Raw genomic sequence first — 21,449 nt, forward strand, 5'->3', positions numbered from 1 at the left:
TCTTTGCATGTTCAGGCAGTCACGAGCAGAGCGGTTACCATGCCTGGCTGAGATGCATTCCATCAATCGGTGGAAATCTCTGCCACAGAAGGCAGTGGAGGCCAATTCACTGGATGTTTCCAAGAGAGAGTTAGATTTAGCTCTTGGGGCTAAGGGTATCAAGGGACATGGGGAAAAAGCCAGAACGGGGACTGATTTTGGTTGAACAGCCATGATCATATTGAGTGGCGGTGCTGGCTCGAAGGGCCGAATGGCCTACTCCTGCACCTATGTTTCTATCAGAATACCTTCTATAGCATGTGAGTAGAAATTCAAGAGAATCATCACGGAAATGCTAAATCTAGGATACTGAAGAAAGTAAATACATCAGTGTGAAGGGTTGAGGTTAGATGGCTGATAACATGGATGCCTAGGAATGAAGTTGGTAACCATTTTCTACACCATAGAAATACACATACACATTTATAAACAAGGTATCACAAAATGCTGGAGTAACTCAGCGGGTCAGGCAGCATCTCAGGAGAGAAGGAATGGGTGACGTTTCGGGTCGAGACCCTTCTTCAGACTGAATGAAGAAGGGTCTCGACCCGAAACATCAGTCTGAAGAAGGGTCTTGACCCAAAGTGTCACCCATTCCTTCTCTCCTGAGATGCTGCCTGACCCGCTGAGTTACTCCAGCATTTTGTGATACCGTAGATTTATACCAGCATCTGCAGTTATTTTCCTACACATTTATAAGCAATCTTTTTCCATCAGTATACCTCCTTCAGTTTTGATTTTGTGAACAATTAACTTCTAATTTATTATACTAATAACTAAAAATATAAAATCACTTTTTTTAAAAAAAATTTGAAATTGTTTTTTAACTTTTCAGAAAGGTGGTACGTATTGTCTCGAAAAATCACTGTCACTATCTAAAAATCCCAAGATAGAAAACCCCAATTTCTGATATTTTTGACAGGGCCAGTAGCTTGACCGAAGGGTGTAGGAAGGAACTGCAGATGTTGGTTTGAAGAAGGGTCTCGACCCAAAACATCACCTATTCTTTTTCTCCAGAGATGCTGTCTGACCTGCTGAGTTACTCCAGCTTTTTGTGTCTATCTTTAGCTTGATTGAAGGGATGTGTCAACTGAAAGTACTCCGAACCAAAGGAGGATGGAGTAGCAACTTAGAGATGTGCGTCTCTCCCATCAAACGCTAGAGGGCACAACTAAACTGTCCAATTCCATGACAGACCCAAAATGCTGGAGTAACTCAGCGGGACAGGCAGCATCTCTGGAGAGAAGGAAAGGGTGACGTTTCGGGTCGAGACCCTTCTTCTGTCCAATTCCATGCTTTGAATGCATTTAGGACCATTCACTGCACGGATACGGATTGTGAGCACTTGTATATATTTTTTAATTAACTCCCATTACCGTTGTAGATTGACCGTGAAATATGTATAAAATATAGTTATTTGCAATAAAAAAAAGAGTGGTCTCAAGTTTGCATAAGCCTGAGGTACAACGTTAAGTTTTATTCAGACGCCGTATGAAGGACCACACGGGGACATGGATGTTTGCTGAATGCCCAAGTGCAACTCAGATCTGCAAAATCTCGAGCCGAAAGGGGTATACAAACCCGAGCATTGGTCTGGCATCGTTGGTCAGGATTTCAACTTGTTTCACTTGTGGCCTCCGTTGTCCATTTCCGCAACAATATTGCAGCGCAAACACAGAGCTGCCCGGCTGATAAACCACGAGTGGGCAACGCAACGGACATCCTCGGCAAATTCTTCACCGAAGTCTTGCACTTATCTCTGACGGACCTAAAGAGTTACTTTGGCTCTCGCTGCCAACCAATCTTGGCTGAGTCGCTGTGCATGTTCCAGCACTTTGTGCAAAATGTAAACAATTGCTGGTGAGTAACCAAGAAGCAACCGGTAGCCAGGGTGTACACGACCCACCCACCGCCTTGTCAAAAGAAGTTGCCTGAATGAGGGTCCCCACCCGAAACTTCACCTGTCCGTGTTTTCCAGAGATGCTGCCCGACCCGCCGAGTTACTCCAGCACTTCGTGTCCTACCAGAGGCTGTGCCAACGTGTGCAGGCAAACAGCGAAGTCCAATTACGCCCAGCCCTCGCCTTTAAGGCGCACACACACAAAAGCTGGAGTAACTCAGCGGGACAGGCAGCATCTCTGGAGAGAAGGACTGGGTGACGTTTCGGGTCGAGACCCTTCTTCAGACTGGTTAGGGATAAGTATAAGCAAACACACAGGCGGGAAAAAATCAATCCTGAAGGGTTTTGAATTATTATGTTCCCTCGTCCAAACAACCACACGTTTTAGTTTCATTGTGTGTATAACTCGTTATCACGTAGATCACAGCCAACAACGGACCGTTTCCTTGATCATCGTTACTTTTTTGCATAGTTACCGCAGCATTTTGTGTCTGTCTTTGGAGTTAACCCCTTTCAGCGTTCTGCATTCAGAAACGGTGCACCATTGAGGGAATCTGGATGAAACTGGAAAATCCTAAGGAAACCAAGGAAACTGGGGAAAATCCTAACGTGAAAATTGTCTTCAGACCCAATCGTTTGAAAAAACTTTACCAGCACAGTTCCTGAAGGCAGCTGCCGTGTCATTCCTCTGTAAAAACATCTCCCCTTGAAAAATAGTGCCCATCAGAACCCCTGTTTAAGACAGTGCCCTCCATAATGTTTGGGACAAAGACCCATCATTTATTTATTTGCCTCTATACTCCACAATTTGAGATTTGTAACAGGAAAAAAAATCACATGTGGTTATAGTGCACATTGTCAGATTTTAATAAAGGCCATTTTTATACATTTTGGTTTCACCATGTAGAAATGGCAGCTGTGTTTATACATAGTCTCCCCCCCCCCCCCCCCCCCCCCCCCCCATTTCAGGGCACTATAATGTTTGGGACACAGCAATGTCATGTAAATGAAAGTAGTCATGTTTAGTATTTTGTTGCATATCCTTTGCATGCAATGACTGCTTGAAGTCTGCGATTCATGGACATCACCAGTTGCTGGGTGTCTTCTCTGGTGATGCTCTGCCAGGCCTGTATTGCAGCCATCTTTAGCTTATGCTTGTTTTGGGTGCTAGTCCCCTTCAATTTTCTCTTCAGCATATAAAAAGCATGCTCAATTGGGTTCAGATCGGGTGATTGACTTGGCCACTCAAGAATTGACCATTTTTTAGTTTTGAAAAACTCCTTTGTTGCTTTAGCAGTATGTTTGGGATCATTGTCTTGCTGTGGAATGAACCGCCGGCCAATGAGTTTTGCAGCATTTCTTTGAACTTGAGCAGATAGGATGTGTCTATACACTTCAGAATTCATCATGCTACTACCATCAGCAGTTGTATCACCAATGAAGATAAGTGAGCCAGTACCTTCAGCAGCCATACATGCCCAGGCCATAACACCCCCACCACCATGTTTCACAGATGAGGTGGTATGCGTTGAATCTTGGGCAGTTCCTTCTCTCCTCCATACTTTGTTCTTGCCATCACTCTGATATAAGTTAATCTTTGTCTCATGTGTCCACAAGACCTTTTTCCAGAACTGTGGTTGCTCTTTCAAGTTCTTCTTGGCAAACTGTAACCTGGCCATCCTATTTTTGTGGCTAACCCAATCGTTTGCATCTTGCAGTGTAGCCTCTGTATTACTGTTCATGAAGTCTTCTGCGGACAGTGGTCATTGACAAAATTAACACCTGACTCCTGAAGAGTGTTTCTGATGTGTCGGACAGGTGTTTGGAGATTTTTCTTTATTAGAGAGAATCCTTCTGTCATCAGCTATGGAGGTCTTCCTTGGCCTGCCAGTCCATTTGCGATTAGTAAGCACATCAGTGCTCTCTTTCTTCTTAATGATGTTCCAAACAGTTAATTTTGGTAAGCCTAAGGTTTGGCTGATGTCTCTAACAGTTTTATTCTTGTTTCTCAGTCTCATAATGACTTATTTGACTTTCATTGGCAGAACTTTGGTCCTCATGTTGATAACCAACAATAAAAGTTTCCAAAGGTGATGGAAAGACTGGAGGAAAGACCAGGTGCTGAGAGCTCTCTTATACCTGCACTAAGGAAGCAATTAAACACACCTGAGCAATTACAAACACCTGTGAAGCCATGTGTCCCAAACATTATGGTGCCCTGAAACAGCTGTCATTTCTACATGGTGAAACCAAAATTTATAAAAATGGCCTTTATTAAAATCTGACAATGTGCACTATAACCACATGTGATTTTTTTTCCTGTTACAAATCTCAAATTGTGGAGACCAGAGGCAAATAAATAAATGATGGGTCTTTGTCCCAAACATTATGGAGGGCACTGTATGTCAGCTGAAAGTTGGCATAAGTGAAAATTTCACTCAGCAAGCTATTCAACCTAAGTGCCACCTAGAAAACTGTAGCAACATCTGTGTCTGTTTAACACATTTTCGCCTAGCCCACAGCTGACAATGGACAGTTTCCTTGATCATCGTTACGTTTTTGCATTTCTTTCATTCATGTGTTCTATATCTCTCTACTCTACCATCTATATCTCTCGTTTCCCTTTCCCCCCTGACATCAGTCTGAAGAAGGGTCTCGACCCGAAAGTCACCTATTCCTTTCCCCCGGAGATGCTGCCTGACCCGCTGAGTTACTCAGGCTTTTGGCAATAATCTACGCGTTTTAACTTATGTTGTACAATGCAATTTCCCGGAGAAATCTCGAACCCTGGATGGTTCTGAGCCTGAAAGAGTTAATTTGGGTGACGTGTTTTTGTTTTGAGATTTTTAGCTTCCTCGGAGAGAGAAATTGTAAAGACATCAGTTGAAGGCTGAGGACAGAATGAGAGAGAGGGAGAGAGAGAGAGCACGGGGAGAGGAGTAAACTGAATTCCCAATTCACAACTGAATTCCCAATTCACAGTCGGGAACACTTGTGGTAAGAGGAATCGAGATTCCAGGGGAAAGTGATGAAAGTCCGAGGGAAAGCAAGCGTGGGGTGGGGACAGAGTCAGAGAGGCAGCAAGCATGAGGAGTCGCTGTAGAAATCTATGGGGCGATAGGAGTGGGATCACAGCCCAGGGAGAAGGCAGAGACAGGCACAGGCAGCTTGCGATTGGAACAAGAGGCGAATCCTGGGCTGGAGTGGGAGCATGGAGCCAAGTCGGTGCCGAGAAAGCGAGCGAGCCGAGTCCTTGCGGGGACCCGCACCGCAGCAGGAGCCAGTAGAGCCGGCAACAGTTCCAGCAGAGCGAAGAGGACTCAGCCGGCGAGCGCTTAGATGTGCCAAGACACGGGGCAAGGGACAAGCTTGAGGAGTTGACACAGGGCGGCTCAGAGCACAGGATGCCTCCAGCAGACACCCGCCGCGAAACACACAGGGACATCATGCATGTGGTAACTTTATGATGGCCACATGGAACTTGCTCGCTGTCTCATTTCTGCTGTTTCACCGAGATTTCCGAACGAGGCAAGTAGCGAGAGGCAACAAGTTTAAGGTGGATGTTTATTCAATGGAATAAAAGCCAGAAAATGCTGGGATACAAATCTCAGCAGGTAAGGCAGCGTGTGTGGATGGAGAAGCAGGCGTTTCCACTCTGAGATCCCCTTTGTAAGGACACATTTATCTAATTTCAAGTAATCCCCCCTCTCTCCGTCCCTCCCCACCCTAAACATCCTGCCAGTTTCACTGTTCACGTCCCTTGGTTATCACCTCTCCCACAGCCAACAATGGGCCATTGTGGGCTCCACCTTTCCTTGGTCATCGGTGCCGTCTCGGGTTTGTTCAGAACCTTTTCATACCTCTAGTTTCCCTCTCCCCTGACTCTCAGCCTGAAGCGTCACCTATTCCTTTTCCCCAAAGATGCTGCCTGACCCGCTGAGTTACTCCAGCATTTATTTATTTTTTGTCTATCTTCTGCAGTTTGTTTGGTTTTCATTTACGTAATGGAAATCCATGCTGGGGTGGACGATTGTACAAATTGGGAATAATTACAATCAAGTTTGGTGCTTTCAGGGAGCAGTTTCTTGGAGAAGGATGGAGGCAATTCAGACTCTCTGTGGAGGAAGCAGATGACGGCACAGTTATGCTGAATTCTAGGCACAGCACAGGTTTGATGGAAATAAGATGGGATTCTTCATGCAGACCTAGGTTGTGTTCTCAACCCCCGGCAAAAGGCTTTTGGCGTTCACCTGTGTACATCTGCCCACAGATCTTGCTATTTGCGGTCTTGGCAACATGGTTCTATTAATCCAGCATCTGTTTCACTGTGGTGATCCCCACAGGGAAGCTGTACGTTGGTGAAAGAAACAGCCAGTGTCTCCAGCTTGTCAGCTTAAGGTTTCACACTGGGCCCTGCTGGGTCAAATGGGGAAATGAAAAAAAGACTTAAAATTGCATTTCAATCATTAAACAATAAATAAAAAAGATAGAAATGTGATGATGAAGGGAAACAGGCAATACAGGAAACAATTTTTTTTTAAAGTCTGCTGCATTAATTTTCTTTGGAGAGATTAATACGTATTACCTTTTCAGGTGGAGAGTGGGATCATTAGAGATTATTTCTCCTTCTGCAATTAATATTTCACATATCCCTACACTCCCACTCGTGGAAATATCCTGTCCACACCCACTCTATTCAGGCCTTTAGCTTAATGATACAGCACGAGAAATACACTTTTTAAAATATTACAAGAATATTAAAAACACTTTTAAAGTTTGGGGTATTTGTATTGTTTTAGGGTTAGCATGTGGAGTTTATTTTCAAAATTAAGGATGTAGATATTTACCTAAGGGGTTGTGAGAAAGCTTATATGGGTCTATCATTAAGCATTTACAGCAAAGGTTTCATTTATAAACAGCATATGAATTTGATTATGAGAAATCCCATCTGGGTTTATATTTATATTTGTTACTCATAATTACTCATGGTGGTGCATCTGGTAGAGCTGCTGCCTCAGGGTGTCAGAGACCTATGTTCAATCCTGACCTCGGGGTGGTGTCAACATAGAACTTGCACTTTCCCCCTGTAACCACAGGGGGTTTCCTCCGTGTGCTCCGGTTTCCCCCTACATCCCAAAGACATGCAGGTTTGTAGGTTAATTGGCTCGTTCAAGTCAATAGACAATAGACAATAGGTGCAGGAGGAGGCCATTCGGCCCTTCGAGCCAGCACCGCCATTCAATGTGATCATGGCTGATCATTCTCAATCAGTACCCCGTTCCTGCCTTCTCCCCATACCCCCTGACTCCGCTATCCTTAAGAGCTCTATCTAGCTCTTTCTTGAATGCATTCAGAGAATTGGCTTCCACTGCCTTCTGAGGCAGAGAATTCCACAGATTCACAACTCTCTGACTGAAAAAGTTTTTCCTCATCTCAGTTCTAAATGGCCTACCCCTTATTCTTAAACTTGTTCTGGACTCCCCCAACATTGGGAACATGTTTCCTGCCTCTAACGTGTCCAACCCCTTAATAATCTTATACGTTTTGATAAGATCTCCTCTCATCCTTCTAAATTCCAGTGTATACAAGCCTAGTCGCTCCAGTCTTTCAACATATGATAGTCCCGCCATTCCGGGAATTAACCTAGTAAACCTACGCTGCACGCCCTCAATAGCAAGAATATCCTTCCTCAAATTTGGAGACCAAAACTGCACACAGTCCTCCTGATGTCTAGAGAGTGGATGAGAAAGTGGGGAACATAGAACTAATGTGAACGGGTGTTCAATGGTGGGATAGTGTGGAATTACTGTGAATGGGTGATCAATAGCCAATGTGGACTTGGTGGGCTGTGGGGCATGTTTCTGTGCTGCATCTTTCAATCAACCAATCAATTAGTATTTGAACATTATTTGGTGTATTTTTAAGGAACAGTTGGCAGACACATATGTGTAAACGCAAGTTTTAGTTTAGTTTAGAGATACAGTATGAAAAAAATGTACAGTCGACTGTTCGCACTAGTTCTATGTTATCCTGCTTCCCCAACGCATTAGCGGTTATTTACAGAGGCCAATTAACCTACAAACCTACACATTTTTGGGATGTGGGAGGAAACCAGAGCACCCATCGGAAACCCACCCACACACACACACAGCTCCATACAGAGAGCACCCAAGGTCAGGATCGAACCTGGGTCTCTGGCGTTGTGAGGCAATAGCTCTACAACATAGGTTGATATCAGTAATTTATAAGATGTAGAGCAAAATATTATTTAGCTTGTAAAGTAGGGAATTCCATTTTGAGGTTCAACTTGTAAGGTAATGTATCCCTGTGACGAGAATTCTTTGCTGATGGTCTCTGTGGATTTGCATGGATTGTGAGATCGATCTTTGCATTTGTGGTCCGAAAATAGTAACAAGGTGGGAGGGTTAAGAAGAAATCCACTTGCCCAGTTCCACTTGTCCATTGACTCAGTTAACAAGTCAGTTCCCTTTCTATGTTTCACATCTTCAATCCCTGCACCAAAAAGACAAAAAGACTACATGGATAGGACAGGTTTGGAGGGATATGGGTCAAATGCAGGCAGTTGGGACTAGTGTAGCTGGTCTCCTCCTTTGTCAGAGTGAGGCTAAATGCAAATTGGAGGAACAGCATCTCATATTTCACTTGGGCAACTTAAACTCAAGTAACCCCGACATTCCCTCTCTCTCTATCCCTCCCCCACCCAAGTTGCACCAGCTTCTCGTTCTCACCCAACAAACGGTGAACAATGGCCTGTTTCCTTTATCATCGTTACTTTTTTGCATATCTTTCATTTTTCTTTATCTCTCTACATCATCGTCTATATCTCTAGTTTCTCTTTTCCCTGACTAATCTGAAGAAAGGTCTTGACCTGAAATATCACCCATTCCTTCTCTCCAGAGATACTGCCTGTCCCGCTGAGTTACTCCAGCTTTTTGTGTCTAGCTGGGACATGTTGGTCGGTGTGGGCAAGTTGGGCCGAAGAGCCTGTTTCCACACTGTATCACTCTAATTATTTTGGAATCAGATGTCTACCAATATTGCTCTTTGCAATGAATCCATTGCAGCAAATAGACAGGATCTTGTGCAAGACTTCCTTGTTCAACGCAACAATGTACAACACATGTATTCAACGTAAATAACTTTTCCATAGGCATTAGTCTGATTCACTTTGTAATCAAGTGCTTTATTATTGTCATCCTTACTCAGATGCAAACAAATGTCATTACCTTAATCTCTTTTCTAGCTCAGAGACCTAGGATTTAATTGCTACAAAATACTAACACTAATACTGACACTGAAACACACAGAATAAAATAAAAAGACATGCATTAAATTGTTTTATTATTGCTGTTTTAATTGACTAATTTGCAGGATGGTTTACGGGAATCGGGGTTTTGAAAGAGTGGCTGACATTTATATAGGTGGAAGGGCAATGATATGTGTTTTAGTTAGCGATGAACAGTAGTTAGTTGCCTTCTCATGGTATATTATTTGCAACAAGAACAGACAGCAACAACAAGTGGGTGGCATGGTGTCACAGTGGGCTGCACGGTGGCACAGCGGTAAAGTTGCTGCCTTACAGCGCCAGAGACCCAGGTTCGATCCTGACTACGGGAGCTTGGCTGTACAGAGTTTGTACTTTCTCCCTGTGACCTGCAGGGGTTTTCTCCAGGTGCTCCGGTTTCCTCCCATGCTCCAAAGACATACAGGTTTGTGGGTTAATTGGCTTGGTATAATTCTAAATAATCCCTCGTGTGCATAGGATAACATTAGTGTGCAGGAATCGCTGGTCGGCACTGACTCGGGGGCCGAAAGGTCTGTTTCCACGCTGCATCTCTGAACTAAACTCTAAACTAAATCTGCTGAAGGAACCCAGCAGATTGAGCTGTATCTATGGTGGGGTGGTCACAGATGCTGCCTGGCCTTCTGAGTTCCTCCAGAGGATTATTTGTGGCTCCAGATTCCACCATCCACAGAATCTTGTGCCTCCAGAACAGTTTTAGGGATTCATTGGCAGTTGAGGAATTTGGAATACAGGATTAGACTGCGCAATGTGGCGCAGCGGTAGAGTTGCTGCCTTACAGCACTTGCAGCGCCAGAGACCCGGGTTCAATCCCAACGACTGGTGCTGTCTTGATGGAGCTTGTACGTTCTCCCCAAGACCACATGGGTTTTCTCTGAGATCTTCCGTTTCTTCCCACACTCCAAAGACGTACAGGTTAGTAGGTTAATTGGCTTGGTATGTCTAAAATTGTGCCTAGTGTGTGTCGGATGGTGTTAACGTGCAAGGATCGCTGGTTGGTGGGCCGAAGGGCCTGTTTCCACGCTGTATCTCTAAACTAAACTAAACTAAACTAAACTAAACTAATTGGAGCAGGAGATTTTTCTACCAGTAAGTTATTTTTTAATTTTAAAAATCCATTGAATTTCACACGCAGTTTTAGGTTCAGTGTGTGTCTGAGGGTCAGTGATAGACATTTTATTGGGTATGATAATCTAAAATTGGTGCAAAGAATTTCTTCAGTGGAGCCAGGGTGCTGATATCCCCAATCAATCACCTTAACCTTGATGAAAAATCAGCAGAAACGCGGGTTAAATCTGGGTTCAAATTACTATAATTTACCAGGACAAGCACAGAGGAGATCATTCACTGTGGTGATTGCATACAAATACATGGAATACTGAAGTTTGGTTTGTGCTTCTTAAATAAATGAGGATTGTTATTAATCTTCCAGGAGTTCCGCATTCCTCGAACTCGAGCTTCCTGTAAACCTCAGCCCACTTTGCCTTTGATTACATTCAATGATCTCGAGCCAAAAGTTTGTAATCGCTCTTACACACCTTTCCACCTCTCCTGGTCACTCCATAAATCTTATTTCTTTGTGCTTTTGATCACCCCTTCTAACAACTGTTTTTCTACATCAGTGGCATGGCGGCTCAGCTGGTAGAGCTGCTGACTCTCAGCATCAGAGTCACAGGTTCAATCCTGATCTCGGATACCATCTGTGTGTGGTTTGCATCTTCTCCCTGTGATCGCGTGGGTTTCCACCCTGTGCTCTGGTTTCCTCCCACATCCCACAGATGGGCGGGCTTGTAGGTTAATTGGGTCTCTGCAAATTGTCCCTAGAGTGTGGGAAGTGGATGAGAAAGTGGGATAACATAGAACTAGTGTGAATGGGTGATTCCACTCTATCTCAAAAGTTTGTTTTTTTTGGTTGTTGATTATATTTCTCTGAAAAGACACATTGTGATTTACTGTGCAGGAAGGAAATGCAAATGCTGGTTTACACCGAAGATAGTCTGAAGAAGGGTCTCGACCCAAAACTTCACCCATTCCTTCTCTCCAGAGATGCTGCCTGTCCTGCTGATCCTGTCCTTTATTGCACAATATAAATGCTGGTCCTTGTATGGGATTATCCACTCTAATGTGTTGGGACCAGTTTGCATCTTTAGTTCAATGTGTGGGCGGGTAACATATGTACATTTAAAGGTCAGAGAATAAATCGACCATGTGAACACTTGAGGTACAGTCGGGTGACGTGGAGTCACAGCAGTTAGTGCTTCGAACTCACCACTGCAGGATCCTTGCTTTATGTGCTGTCTTTGTGGAGTTTGCATGTTCTCCCTGTGACCATGTTGGTTTCTGCTGGATGCTCTGGTTTCCTCCTATTTATGCTGGTAGGTTAATTGGCCTTTGTAAATTATCCCTTAATGAGAGTAAGTTGCTGAACGAATTGCAAGGGAGTTAGTAGAGACGTGAGAGTATATAACGGAGAGATATAAGGAAAAATGGAGAGAGGAATGAGACAGATGGGATTGCTCTGCTGGGAGCTAGCATGTTGCTGATAGCCTGAATGGCCTCCGCTGACATTGTAGTAAATTGGTATACTAGTTTCGCTTGAGCATTTGTGTTCAGAGTGTGTTGGTTTGCTGGGTTCTTGTATTCACCAAATGTAACTTGGATTAAATTATATGAAAGGACAAAAAAAAAAATCAATAGCCAATAGTATAAGTATGATAACATCCACAATATGATATTGAATGCTGTAAACGGTTTAGTAAAGATTTCTAGATGATTGTTGGTATTGCAACAACCTGTGCATCAAGTGGATCATAATATTTGTCTTGATGCACAAATCTCAGTGTAATATCCCTTGCATGCGGTATATTAATGGAATTAATAAAAATATAGACTACCATGGCACAGTGAATGTGGTCCAGAGGATGTTTACAGATGATGAGCGTTTGATGTCACTGGGCCTGTACTCGATGGAGTTTAGAAGGATGAGGGTCAACCTTATTGAACTCAGCGAATAGTGAAAGGCCTGGATAGAGTGAATGTGGAGAGGATGTTTCCACTAGTGGGAGAGTCTAGGACCAGAGGCCATAGCCTCAGAATAAAAGGACGTACCTTTGGAAAGGAGATGGGGAAGAATTTCTTTAGTCAGAGGGTGGTGAATCTGTTGACAAACTCTTGATTAGTATGGGTGTCAAGGGTTACGGGGAGAAGGCAGGAGAATGGGGTTGAGAGGGAAAGATAGATCAGTGACGATTGAATGGTGGAGTAGACTAATTCTGCTTCTTTCACTTATGAACATGTCTCTGACTGATGACACACCAATCACAACTAGAATTACCCACATTCAAAATTCCTAATCTCCATTACTGATTGTTCCTTACAGTGTGAAGAAATCGGAGGAATCACACGGGACCATCGTTGTTCACCCTTCCATGTGTCGATCTAAAAGCCTCTTTAACACTACTATCATATCTGCCTCTATGACCATCCCTGGCAATGCGTTCCAGGCCCCCACTATGTGTTAAAAACTTGCCCCGCACATCTCCATTACACTTTCCCCCTCTCACCTGAAATCTATGCCCTCAAGTGTTGGATATTTCCACCCTGAGGAAAAGGATCTGACTGTCTACCCTATCTATGCCTGTCATAATTCTACACACTTCTATTAAGTCTCCCCTCAACCTCTAACATTCCAGAGAAAACGGTCCAAGTATATCCAACCTCTCCCTGTAGCTGAAACCCTTTAATCCAGGCAACATTCTGGGAAACCTCCTCTGCACCATCTCCAAAGCCTCCACATCTTTCCTGCAATGGGGCAACCGTAACTGTACGCAGTACTCCAAATGCAACCTAACTCAGGTCTTATCGAGCTGCATCCTGACTCTTTTCATTAATGCCCCGAGCAATGAAGGCAAGCATACCTTAAGCCTTCTTTACCACCCTATCCATCTACTTGTGCTGCCACCTTCATTGAGCTACAAACTTGGACTCCAAGATCCCTCTGCACATCAATGCTGTTAAGGGTCTTGCCATTAACTGTATACTTACATTCAACCTCCCTGAGTGCAACACCTCACACTTGCTTGGGTTAAACCCCACCTGCCATTTCTCCACCCATTTCTGCAACCAATCTATATCCCGCTGTACCTTCTGACAACATTCCACATTATCTGCAACTCCTATTTTGGTGTTGTCAGCAAACGTACTCACCAACCAATTTACATTTAAATCCATGTCATTTATATATATCTGGGGAATTCTCAAGAGCTGTGCAGCCTATAAAAATGTCGGTTTTGCAGGAAGTGTTCATAAATCACTTTTATTTGTTAATTCATGTTTATAGCATTTAGGCTTTGTTGCCCATCCCTGATTCTCCATGCGTAGGTGGGTGTGAGTCTCCATGTTAAACTGCTGCAGTCTTTATGTTAAAGTTGCTCAATCCATGATGTTAGGCAGGGAGTTCCAGTATTTGTACAATGAAGGAAAAGAGATACATTTCCAAGTCTGGATGATGTGTGACTTGGACAGGAGGTGACATTCCCATATGCCGACCTCTTTGACTGTCTTGGTGGTAAAGGATGCAGTTAAACAAGAACTTGATGCAAGAATTCGCCGCAGAACTTGATACAGGTAAGACCACCTGAACTACTTACAGGTAAGGCCACCACAACCCTCAGAGCTCCGCAATCATCTTTGGTCACCTCTGCATTCTCCTGGTTTCAGCGATTATTCAAGACCAACATTTAAGGCTGACTTATTATCAAAATATTTGGACAAACTTGCAAAAGCTTTGTCGACGCCAGAAACGCGGCAAATCTTTGTGTGTACTGTCTCCATGGCGCAGCGGTGGAGTTGCTGCCTTACAGCGGCAGAGACCCGGGTTTTATCCTGTCCACGTGGTCTGTACGTTCCCCTGAGACCTGCGTGGCTTTTCTCTGAGATCTTCGGTTTCCTCCCACACTCCAAAGACGTACAGGTTTGTAGGTTAATTGGCTTGGTGTCAATGTAAATTGTCCCTAGTGTGTGTAGGATGGTGTTAATGTGCGGGGATCGCTGGTCGGTGCAGGCCCAGTGGGCCAAAAGACCTGTTTCCCCACTGTATCTCTAAACTAAACTAAATTAAACTACTGCCGAGGTGATATAATATAAGAAAATAACTGCAGATGCTGGTACAAATCGAAGGTATTTATTCACAAAATGCTGGAGTGACTCAGCAGGTCAGGCAGCATCTCAGGAGAGAAGGAATGGGTGACGTTTCGGGTCGAGACACTTCTTCAGGTGAGGTCTGCTGGATGATTTTACTGGATGTGTGTGCAAGGCAAAGAGTTTTATTATACTGAGGCACACGCGATAATAAAGTATAATTGAATTACTGAATGATTGAACATACCCAGAAAAAGAATATGGATAAGCATCTCACTTTAAATTATGTATCTGCTAATATATGATCTTGAAGAATCTGAAACGGATTTAAACATTGAACTGGTTTGGATTGGTGCATGGAAAAGAACTACAGATGTTGTAAATCTAAAATAAAAACATAAAATGCTGGAAATACTCGCCAGACCAGGCTGCATCTGTGATAGGTCTATTTCTATAAGAAGATAACTGCAGATGCTGGTACAAATCGAAGGTATTTATTCACAAAATGCTGGAGTAACCCAGCAGGTCAGGCAGCATCTCGGGAGAGAAGGAATGGGTGACGTTTCAGGTCGAGACCCTTCTTCAGACTTAGGTCTATTTCTCTTCCCGCTTGACATGCTGAGCATTTCCTCTTTTATCGGTTTTTATTTTGGATTGGTGGAAATTTGAGCATCAAAATAAGTAAAAATAACTTTTAAGTTCTACATACATACACCTGAAGAGTGCAAACTATACAAGAACTACATGCACACTGCCCAAAAATGGATAAGAAGATTGTAGATTATCAACAGATTTTGTTTTCCCTTGATACGATAACAGCAAAACCAATACTGACGCCTGCTTTTATTCCTTTTATGAAGGTTTAACCCAGGAGAAAGTGAGATGACGTCTGACTCTGAGATGAAGGTTCCTCCGCTGTGCTCTACTTTCCTCTTCAAGGCATTTACTTACATATTCTGCCTACAGATTACCATATAAAATAACCTACAAAGTAGCCTTTACCAAACTGCGGCTATAGCTGTTACAATGGCATCTATTATTTTATAATTTTGTTTTGAGTTCCAGCAATTGCTAAATCATCATTCCAAGTTGTTGCCTCTAAACTGGTTTGTCAATGAACTTCATGCTCCGTGCTCTGGAACTTGTAACTGAAGGAATCTGATGTTCTTTGGGAGACTCAGTGAGAAGGGATTGCCACAGGTATGGCAGTGAGTGCTGTGAAGTCATTGTATTGGGAAGTGTTCCCTCCAATGCCCACCAAGCGAGTGTACTGCACTCCTGTGTATCAGGACAGGCAATTATTTGTCCTCGGAGGCTGCAGTGAGACAGGATTGCCTCTGGACAAGGTGGAAATGCTGGACGTAGTCAGTCAGACGTGGACGGGGCTTCCCTCGATGCCCACCCCTCGCGCTGGGGCCGCAGTCGCCATTCTGAACAAGCAAATCCTCACCATTGGAGGCATGAACGAAGACCAGTGCCCCCTAGGATCAATGGACGTCTTTAACATGGACGAAGGCAAGTGGGAGAAAAAAGCACCACTGGGCCAACCTTCAATGGGAATCACAGCTGTCAAAAAAGGTACGTCACTTAATATTTCTCAGCCGGACTTGAGCTTTCTCTTCGAGAACTTCAGTGAATATGAAGTCAGAGGTAACAGTTCAGTTACTGACAAAACAGGAATGAAGTGTATGTCCTGTGTAGCAATGGATGAAATAATGTCTTGTGTAGTGTTCGATATTTTTAAGGCGGAGATTGACAGATTCTTGATTAGTAAGGGTTTCAGAGGTTATGGGGTGAAAGGCAGGAGAATGGGGTTGAGAGGGAAAGATAGATCAGCCATGATTGAATGGCGGAGTAGACTAGATGGGCCGAATGGTCTAATTTGGCACCTAGAACTTATGAACTTCTGAATATAAATTAAAACTTGCTTTTAAATTGTTTTTGTTTGTTTAGAGTCTGTGATAATTAAGTATAGTTTAGTTTTTATGTTCTAGAGCCAGCATTAAAAAGATGAATTAAATTTTAACTTTGGACAGATTACTTGATCTTGGCTTCTGCTTTGATATGTTAATATTATGCTGTGTTTAGAGATCTCTCACTAAAATGCAAAATTCATTCTATCAACTTCTGAGAAATCATAAAATAGATTGTTGCAAAAACATTTTGTCGCTTTATCAGGTTGCTGTGTAAGAGAGAATCATGGTTTGAAGTCTCAGCATGTTTTAATTTCAAAGTCACGAGACTCCTTAACAACATGACTTTATGCTGCTGCTAAGCAACGAGCGAGATAAGAAAGGGAACATCTTGTGCCCTGAGGAAATCATTATCTGATGGAGTAAATGTGAAACATTCTTAGATCAGATGTATATCTTGGAAGAAGAGTTATCACTTGTAGGGTGCGAAAGTTGACTTGAGGAGATACAGTGCCCTCCATAATGTTTGGGACAAAGACCCATCATTTATTTATTTGCCTCTGTACTCCACAATGTGAGATTCGTAATAGAAAAATATCACATATGGTTTAAGTGCACATTGTCAGATTTTTATAAAGGCCATTTTTATACATTTTGGTTTCACCATGTAGAAATTACAGCAGTGTTTATACATAGTCCCCATGCACATTTAGACTTTAGACATCAGTGATACAGTGTGGATACAGACCCTTCAGCCCACCAAGTCTGTGCCGACCATCAACTAGCACCATCCTAAACACGAGGGACAATTTACAATTTGTAGAAGCCAATGAACCTACAAACCTGTACGTCTTTGGAATGTGGGAGGAAATCGGAGCACCCGGAGAAAACCCACAGGGAGAACGTACAAACTCTGTACAGACAGCACCACTAGTCAGGATCAAACCCGGGTCTCTGTAAAGCAGCAACTCTACAACTGCACCACTGTGCCGCCCCAAAACTTGTCCCATTCCATAGAGTTAAATATGATTTGGTACAAGGATTCATAGAAATGTTGGAAAAGTTTTATTGTAGGGCCATGTAAATGATATATTATGAATGACAGGCTGGGATTGGAGCACCGTGTGGATATCCATGCTATTTATTGGCTGAATCAGAATACTGTAGCAAGACTGGAGTTTAAACTGGAGGTGATTAAATCTAATTAATCAGCTAAGGTATTTATTCACAAAATGCTGGAGTAACTCAGCAGGTCAGGCAGCATCTCAGGAGAGAAGGAATGGGTGACGTTTCGGGTCGAGACCCTTCTTCAGACTGATGTCAGGGGGGCGGGACAAAGGAAGGATATAGGTGGAGACAGGAAGACAGTGGGAGATCTGGGAAGGGGGAGGGGAAGAGAGGGACAGAGGAACTGTCTAAAGGTGGAGAAGTCGATGTTCATACCACTGGGCTGCAAGCTGCCCAGGCGAAATATGAAGTGCTCTTCCTCCAATTTCCGGTGGGCCTCACTATGGCACTGGAGGAGGCCCATGACAGAAAGGTCAGATTGGGAGTGGGAGGGGGAGTTGAAGTGCTCAGCCACTGGGAGATCAGGTTGGTTAAGGCGGACTGAGCGAAGGTGTTGAGCGAAGCGATCACCGAGCCTGCGTTTGGTTTCGCCGATGTAAAGAATCTAGAGCAGCGGATGCAATAGATGAGGTTGGAGGAGGTGCAGGTGAACCTCTGTCTCACTTGGAAAGACTGTTTGGGTCCTTGGATGGAGTTGAGGGGGGAGGCAAAGGGACAGGTGTTGCATCTCCTGCGGTTGCAGGGGAAAGTGCCCAGGGATTGGGTGGCAGAGCACTGTATCAGATATAGCAAAGCTGATGCAAAGCTGATTTGTTCTCACCTCGACGTTGTAGAAAATCTTCTCACGTTTATGTGGGAAAAAAACTGCAGGTGCTGGTTACCGTCTCACGTTTATATTGGAACATGGCTCCAATCTACCTTTTTAATAAATCATGCCTGAAAATACTCATATTGTTCAAATGGAACAAAAAGCCAAATTATTTGCCCGTAAATTCCTGCGCTGTAATTTCCTAGTTTACACCATATTATGCTGAAGAAACATTGTGAATTTGGATGAAGAACCGCAGAATGGAGTGGGAGTAAACATCAAAACAGAATTACAGAATGGCGGCAGCTTGGTGTGTGCCAGAATTTATTTACAATACAAATAGTGTTGGGATCATCGAGATCTATCAGATTCGTGTCTCCAAAGCAGAGCTATTTTTATGTTTATATATCCCATAATCTTCTAAGGTTGTCGAATTGCTTATTTCCATTCGACATTTGAAGTAAAACTTCCATCGTTTGATCACACTTTGAATGTAGAATTGATATTTGTGCTATTCAAACCAGTCATTTGGATAAACAATCTCATCCTCTTTTGAATGTTAGTTTTTAGTTATAACTCAAAAGAGGGTGATTTTAACAAATAACCTTGTAAGAAACGTGGCGACTCTTTGTGTACTCTCTCCATGGCGCAGTGGTAGAGATGCTGCCTCACCGCGCCAGAGACCTGGGTTCGATCCCGACTATGGGTGCTGTCTGTACGGAGTTTGTACATTCTCCCCTTGACCGCGTGGGTTTTCTCCGAGATCTTCGGTTTCCTCCCACACTCCAAAGACGTACAGGTTTGTAGGTTAACTGGCTTGGTAAAATTGTCCCAAGTGTGTGTACGACAGTGTTAGTGTGCGGGGATCGCTGGTCTGTGTGGGCTTGGTGGGCCGAAGGGCCTGTTTCTACGCTGTATCTCTAAACTAAAATTAATTCTGATTTTAACAGCATTTTGGATTTATATTATGGAATTTATTGGTCATTATGGATTACATATATTGTTTCTAGCATGTGGTAAATAATGCAAAATATGACATTGACATATGACATGGTCTTACTGTTAAATGCATTGATGTAATTCCCAGGGCCTGATGGTCTGCATCCCAGAGTACTCAAGGAGGTGGCCCTAGAAATCATGGATGCATTAATGATTATTTTCCAATGTTCTATAGACTCTGCATCAGTTCCTGTGGACTGAAGGGTAGCTAATGTAACCCCACTTTTTAAGAAATGAGGGAGAGAGAAAACAGGGAATTATAGACCAGTAAAGCTGACATTGGTAGTGGGGAAGATGCTGGAGTCAATTATTAAAGAGGTAATGGCAGTGCATTTGGAAAGCAGTGACAGGATTGGTCAAAGTCAGCATGGATTTATGAAGGGGAAATCATGATTGACTAATCTTCTGGAATGTTTTGATGGAAAAGGGAGAGCCAGTGGATGTGGTGTATCTGGACTTTCAAAAAGCCTTTGAAAGGTCCCACACAAGAGATATGTTTGCATAATTAGAGCACATGGTATTGGGGGTAGGGGGATTGACATGGATAGAGAACTGGTTGGCAGACAGGAAGCAAAGGGTAGGAATTAACAGGCTCTTTTCAGAATGGCAGGCAGTGGTGAGTGGAGTGCCACAAGGCTCGGTGCTGGGACCCCAGTTTTTTAAAATATATTAATGATTTAGACAAAGGAATTACATGTAACATCTCCAAGTTTGCAGATGACACAAAGTTGGGTGGCAGTGTGAGCTGCGAGGAGGATGCTATAAGGCTGCAGGGTGTCTTGGATAGGTTGGGTGAGTGGGCAGATGCAGTATAATGTGGATAAATGTGAGGTTATCCACTTTGGTGGCAAGAACAAAAAGGCAGATTATTATCCGAATGGTGTCAGATTAGGAAAAGGGGAGGTGCAACAAGACCTGGGTGTCCTTGTACATCAGTCACTGAAAGTAAGCATGCAGGTACAGCAGGCAGTGAAGAAAGCAAATGTCATGTTGGCCTTTATAGCGAGAGGATTTGAGTACAGGAGCAAGGAGGTTCTACTGCAGTTGTACAAGGCCCTGTTGAGACCGCACCTGGAGTATTGTGTGCAGTTTTGGACTCCTAGTTTGAGGAAGGACATTCTTGCTATTGAGGGAATGCAGCATAGATTCACCAGGTTAATTACCGGGATGGCGGGACTGGGCTTATAATCACTGGAATTTAGAAGGATAAGAGGGGATCTTATAGAAACATATAAAAGTCTTAATTGATTGGACACGCTAGATGCAGGAAAAATGTTCCTCGTGTTGGGGAAGTCCAGTACCAGGGGTCACAGTTTAAGAATAAGGGATAGGCCATTTAGGATTGAGATGAGGAAAAACCTTTTCACCCAGAGAGTTATGAATTCTCTGTGGCAGAAGGCAGTGGAGACCAATTCACTGGATGTATTCAAGAGAGAGTTGGATAGGGCGAACGGAATCAAGGGATATGGGGAGAAAGCAGGAATGGGGTACAGATTCTAAATGATCAGCCATGATCATATTGAATGGCGGTGCTGGCTCAAAGGGCCGAATGGCTTACTCCTGCACCTATTTTCTGTTTCTATGTAATTTAGTAAATGTTGAATAATTTCTTTCTTATCTGCTTAATGGTTTCAAACAGCTTCAGATGGTAATAGATCTTATACTCAACACAACATAAAACATTAATCTTAAAAGTTGATACAGCACCATATGTTAATATTTACTTGCTCAAGATTAGCTGTGGAGATATCTCCTCTACATCTGTTCACATCATTTCACCCTAAAGATAGCAAAGAGTTTCTCACAGAGTAAAACATCATAATCATAATCATACTTTATTAGCCAAGTATGTTTTGGACTCCCACAACGCGAGGAATTTGATTTGCCATACAGTTATACCAAAAAAGAGCAACAAAACACACAAAATACATTTTAACATCAATATCCACCACAGTGACTCCTCCACATTCCTCACTGTGATGGAAGGCGAAAAAATGTTCAATCTTCTTCCCTTCTTTGTTCTCCGGCGGTCGGGGGCCTCGAGCCTTCCGTTGACGGGACGATCTTGACTCCAGTAGCCTTCAGTCGGGCCCTCCGCGTTGGGGCGATCAAGCTCCCGCATCGGGGGGGGGAATCTCAGCTCCCCCGCACCGGGCGATCTGACCCCCAGTCGGGACTAGTCGAACCTTCTGCGACTTTGGAGCTTCCCGACATCAACCTCTACCCGAGACTGCAAGCTCCTCGATGTGGCACCTCATG

At 43.5% G+C, this 21,449-nt stretch overlaps 1 protein-coding gene across 3 annotated transcripts in view; it reads left to right on the plus strand.

Moving 5' to 3' along the window:
* Window positions 1-1,784: 1,784 nt before the first annotated feature.
* klhdc8b (kelch domain containing 8B) overlaps window positions 1,785-21,449 on the plus strand; it is a 117,860-nt gene continuing 98,195 nt past the window's right edge. Inside the window, exons 1-2 of one of the 3 annotated variants that reach the window (XM_078414062.1) lie at window positions 1,785-1,899; window positions 15,263-15,980. In XM_078414062.1, the coding sequence (XP_078270188.1) occupies window positions 15,605-15,980 (376 nt within the window). In that variant the 5' untranslated portion in view covers window positions 1,785-1,899; window positions 15,263-15,604. Of the gene's footprint in view, window positions 1,900-4,812; window positions 5,468-5,525; window positions 5,609-15,262; window positions 15,981-21,449 lie in introns of those variants that run through there. The other 2 variants (XM_078414061.1, XM_078414064.1) reach the window with 2 other exon arrangements.

The sequence above is a fragment of the Rhinoraja longicauda genome, chromosome 17 (assembly GCF_053455715.1).
Source record: "Rhinoraja longicauda isolate Sanriku21f chromosome 17, sRhiLon1.1, whole genome shotgun sequence".
Lineage (NCBI taxonomy): Eukaryota > Metazoa > Chordata > Chondrichthyes > Rajiformes > Arhynchobatidae > Rhinoraja > Rhinoraja longicauda.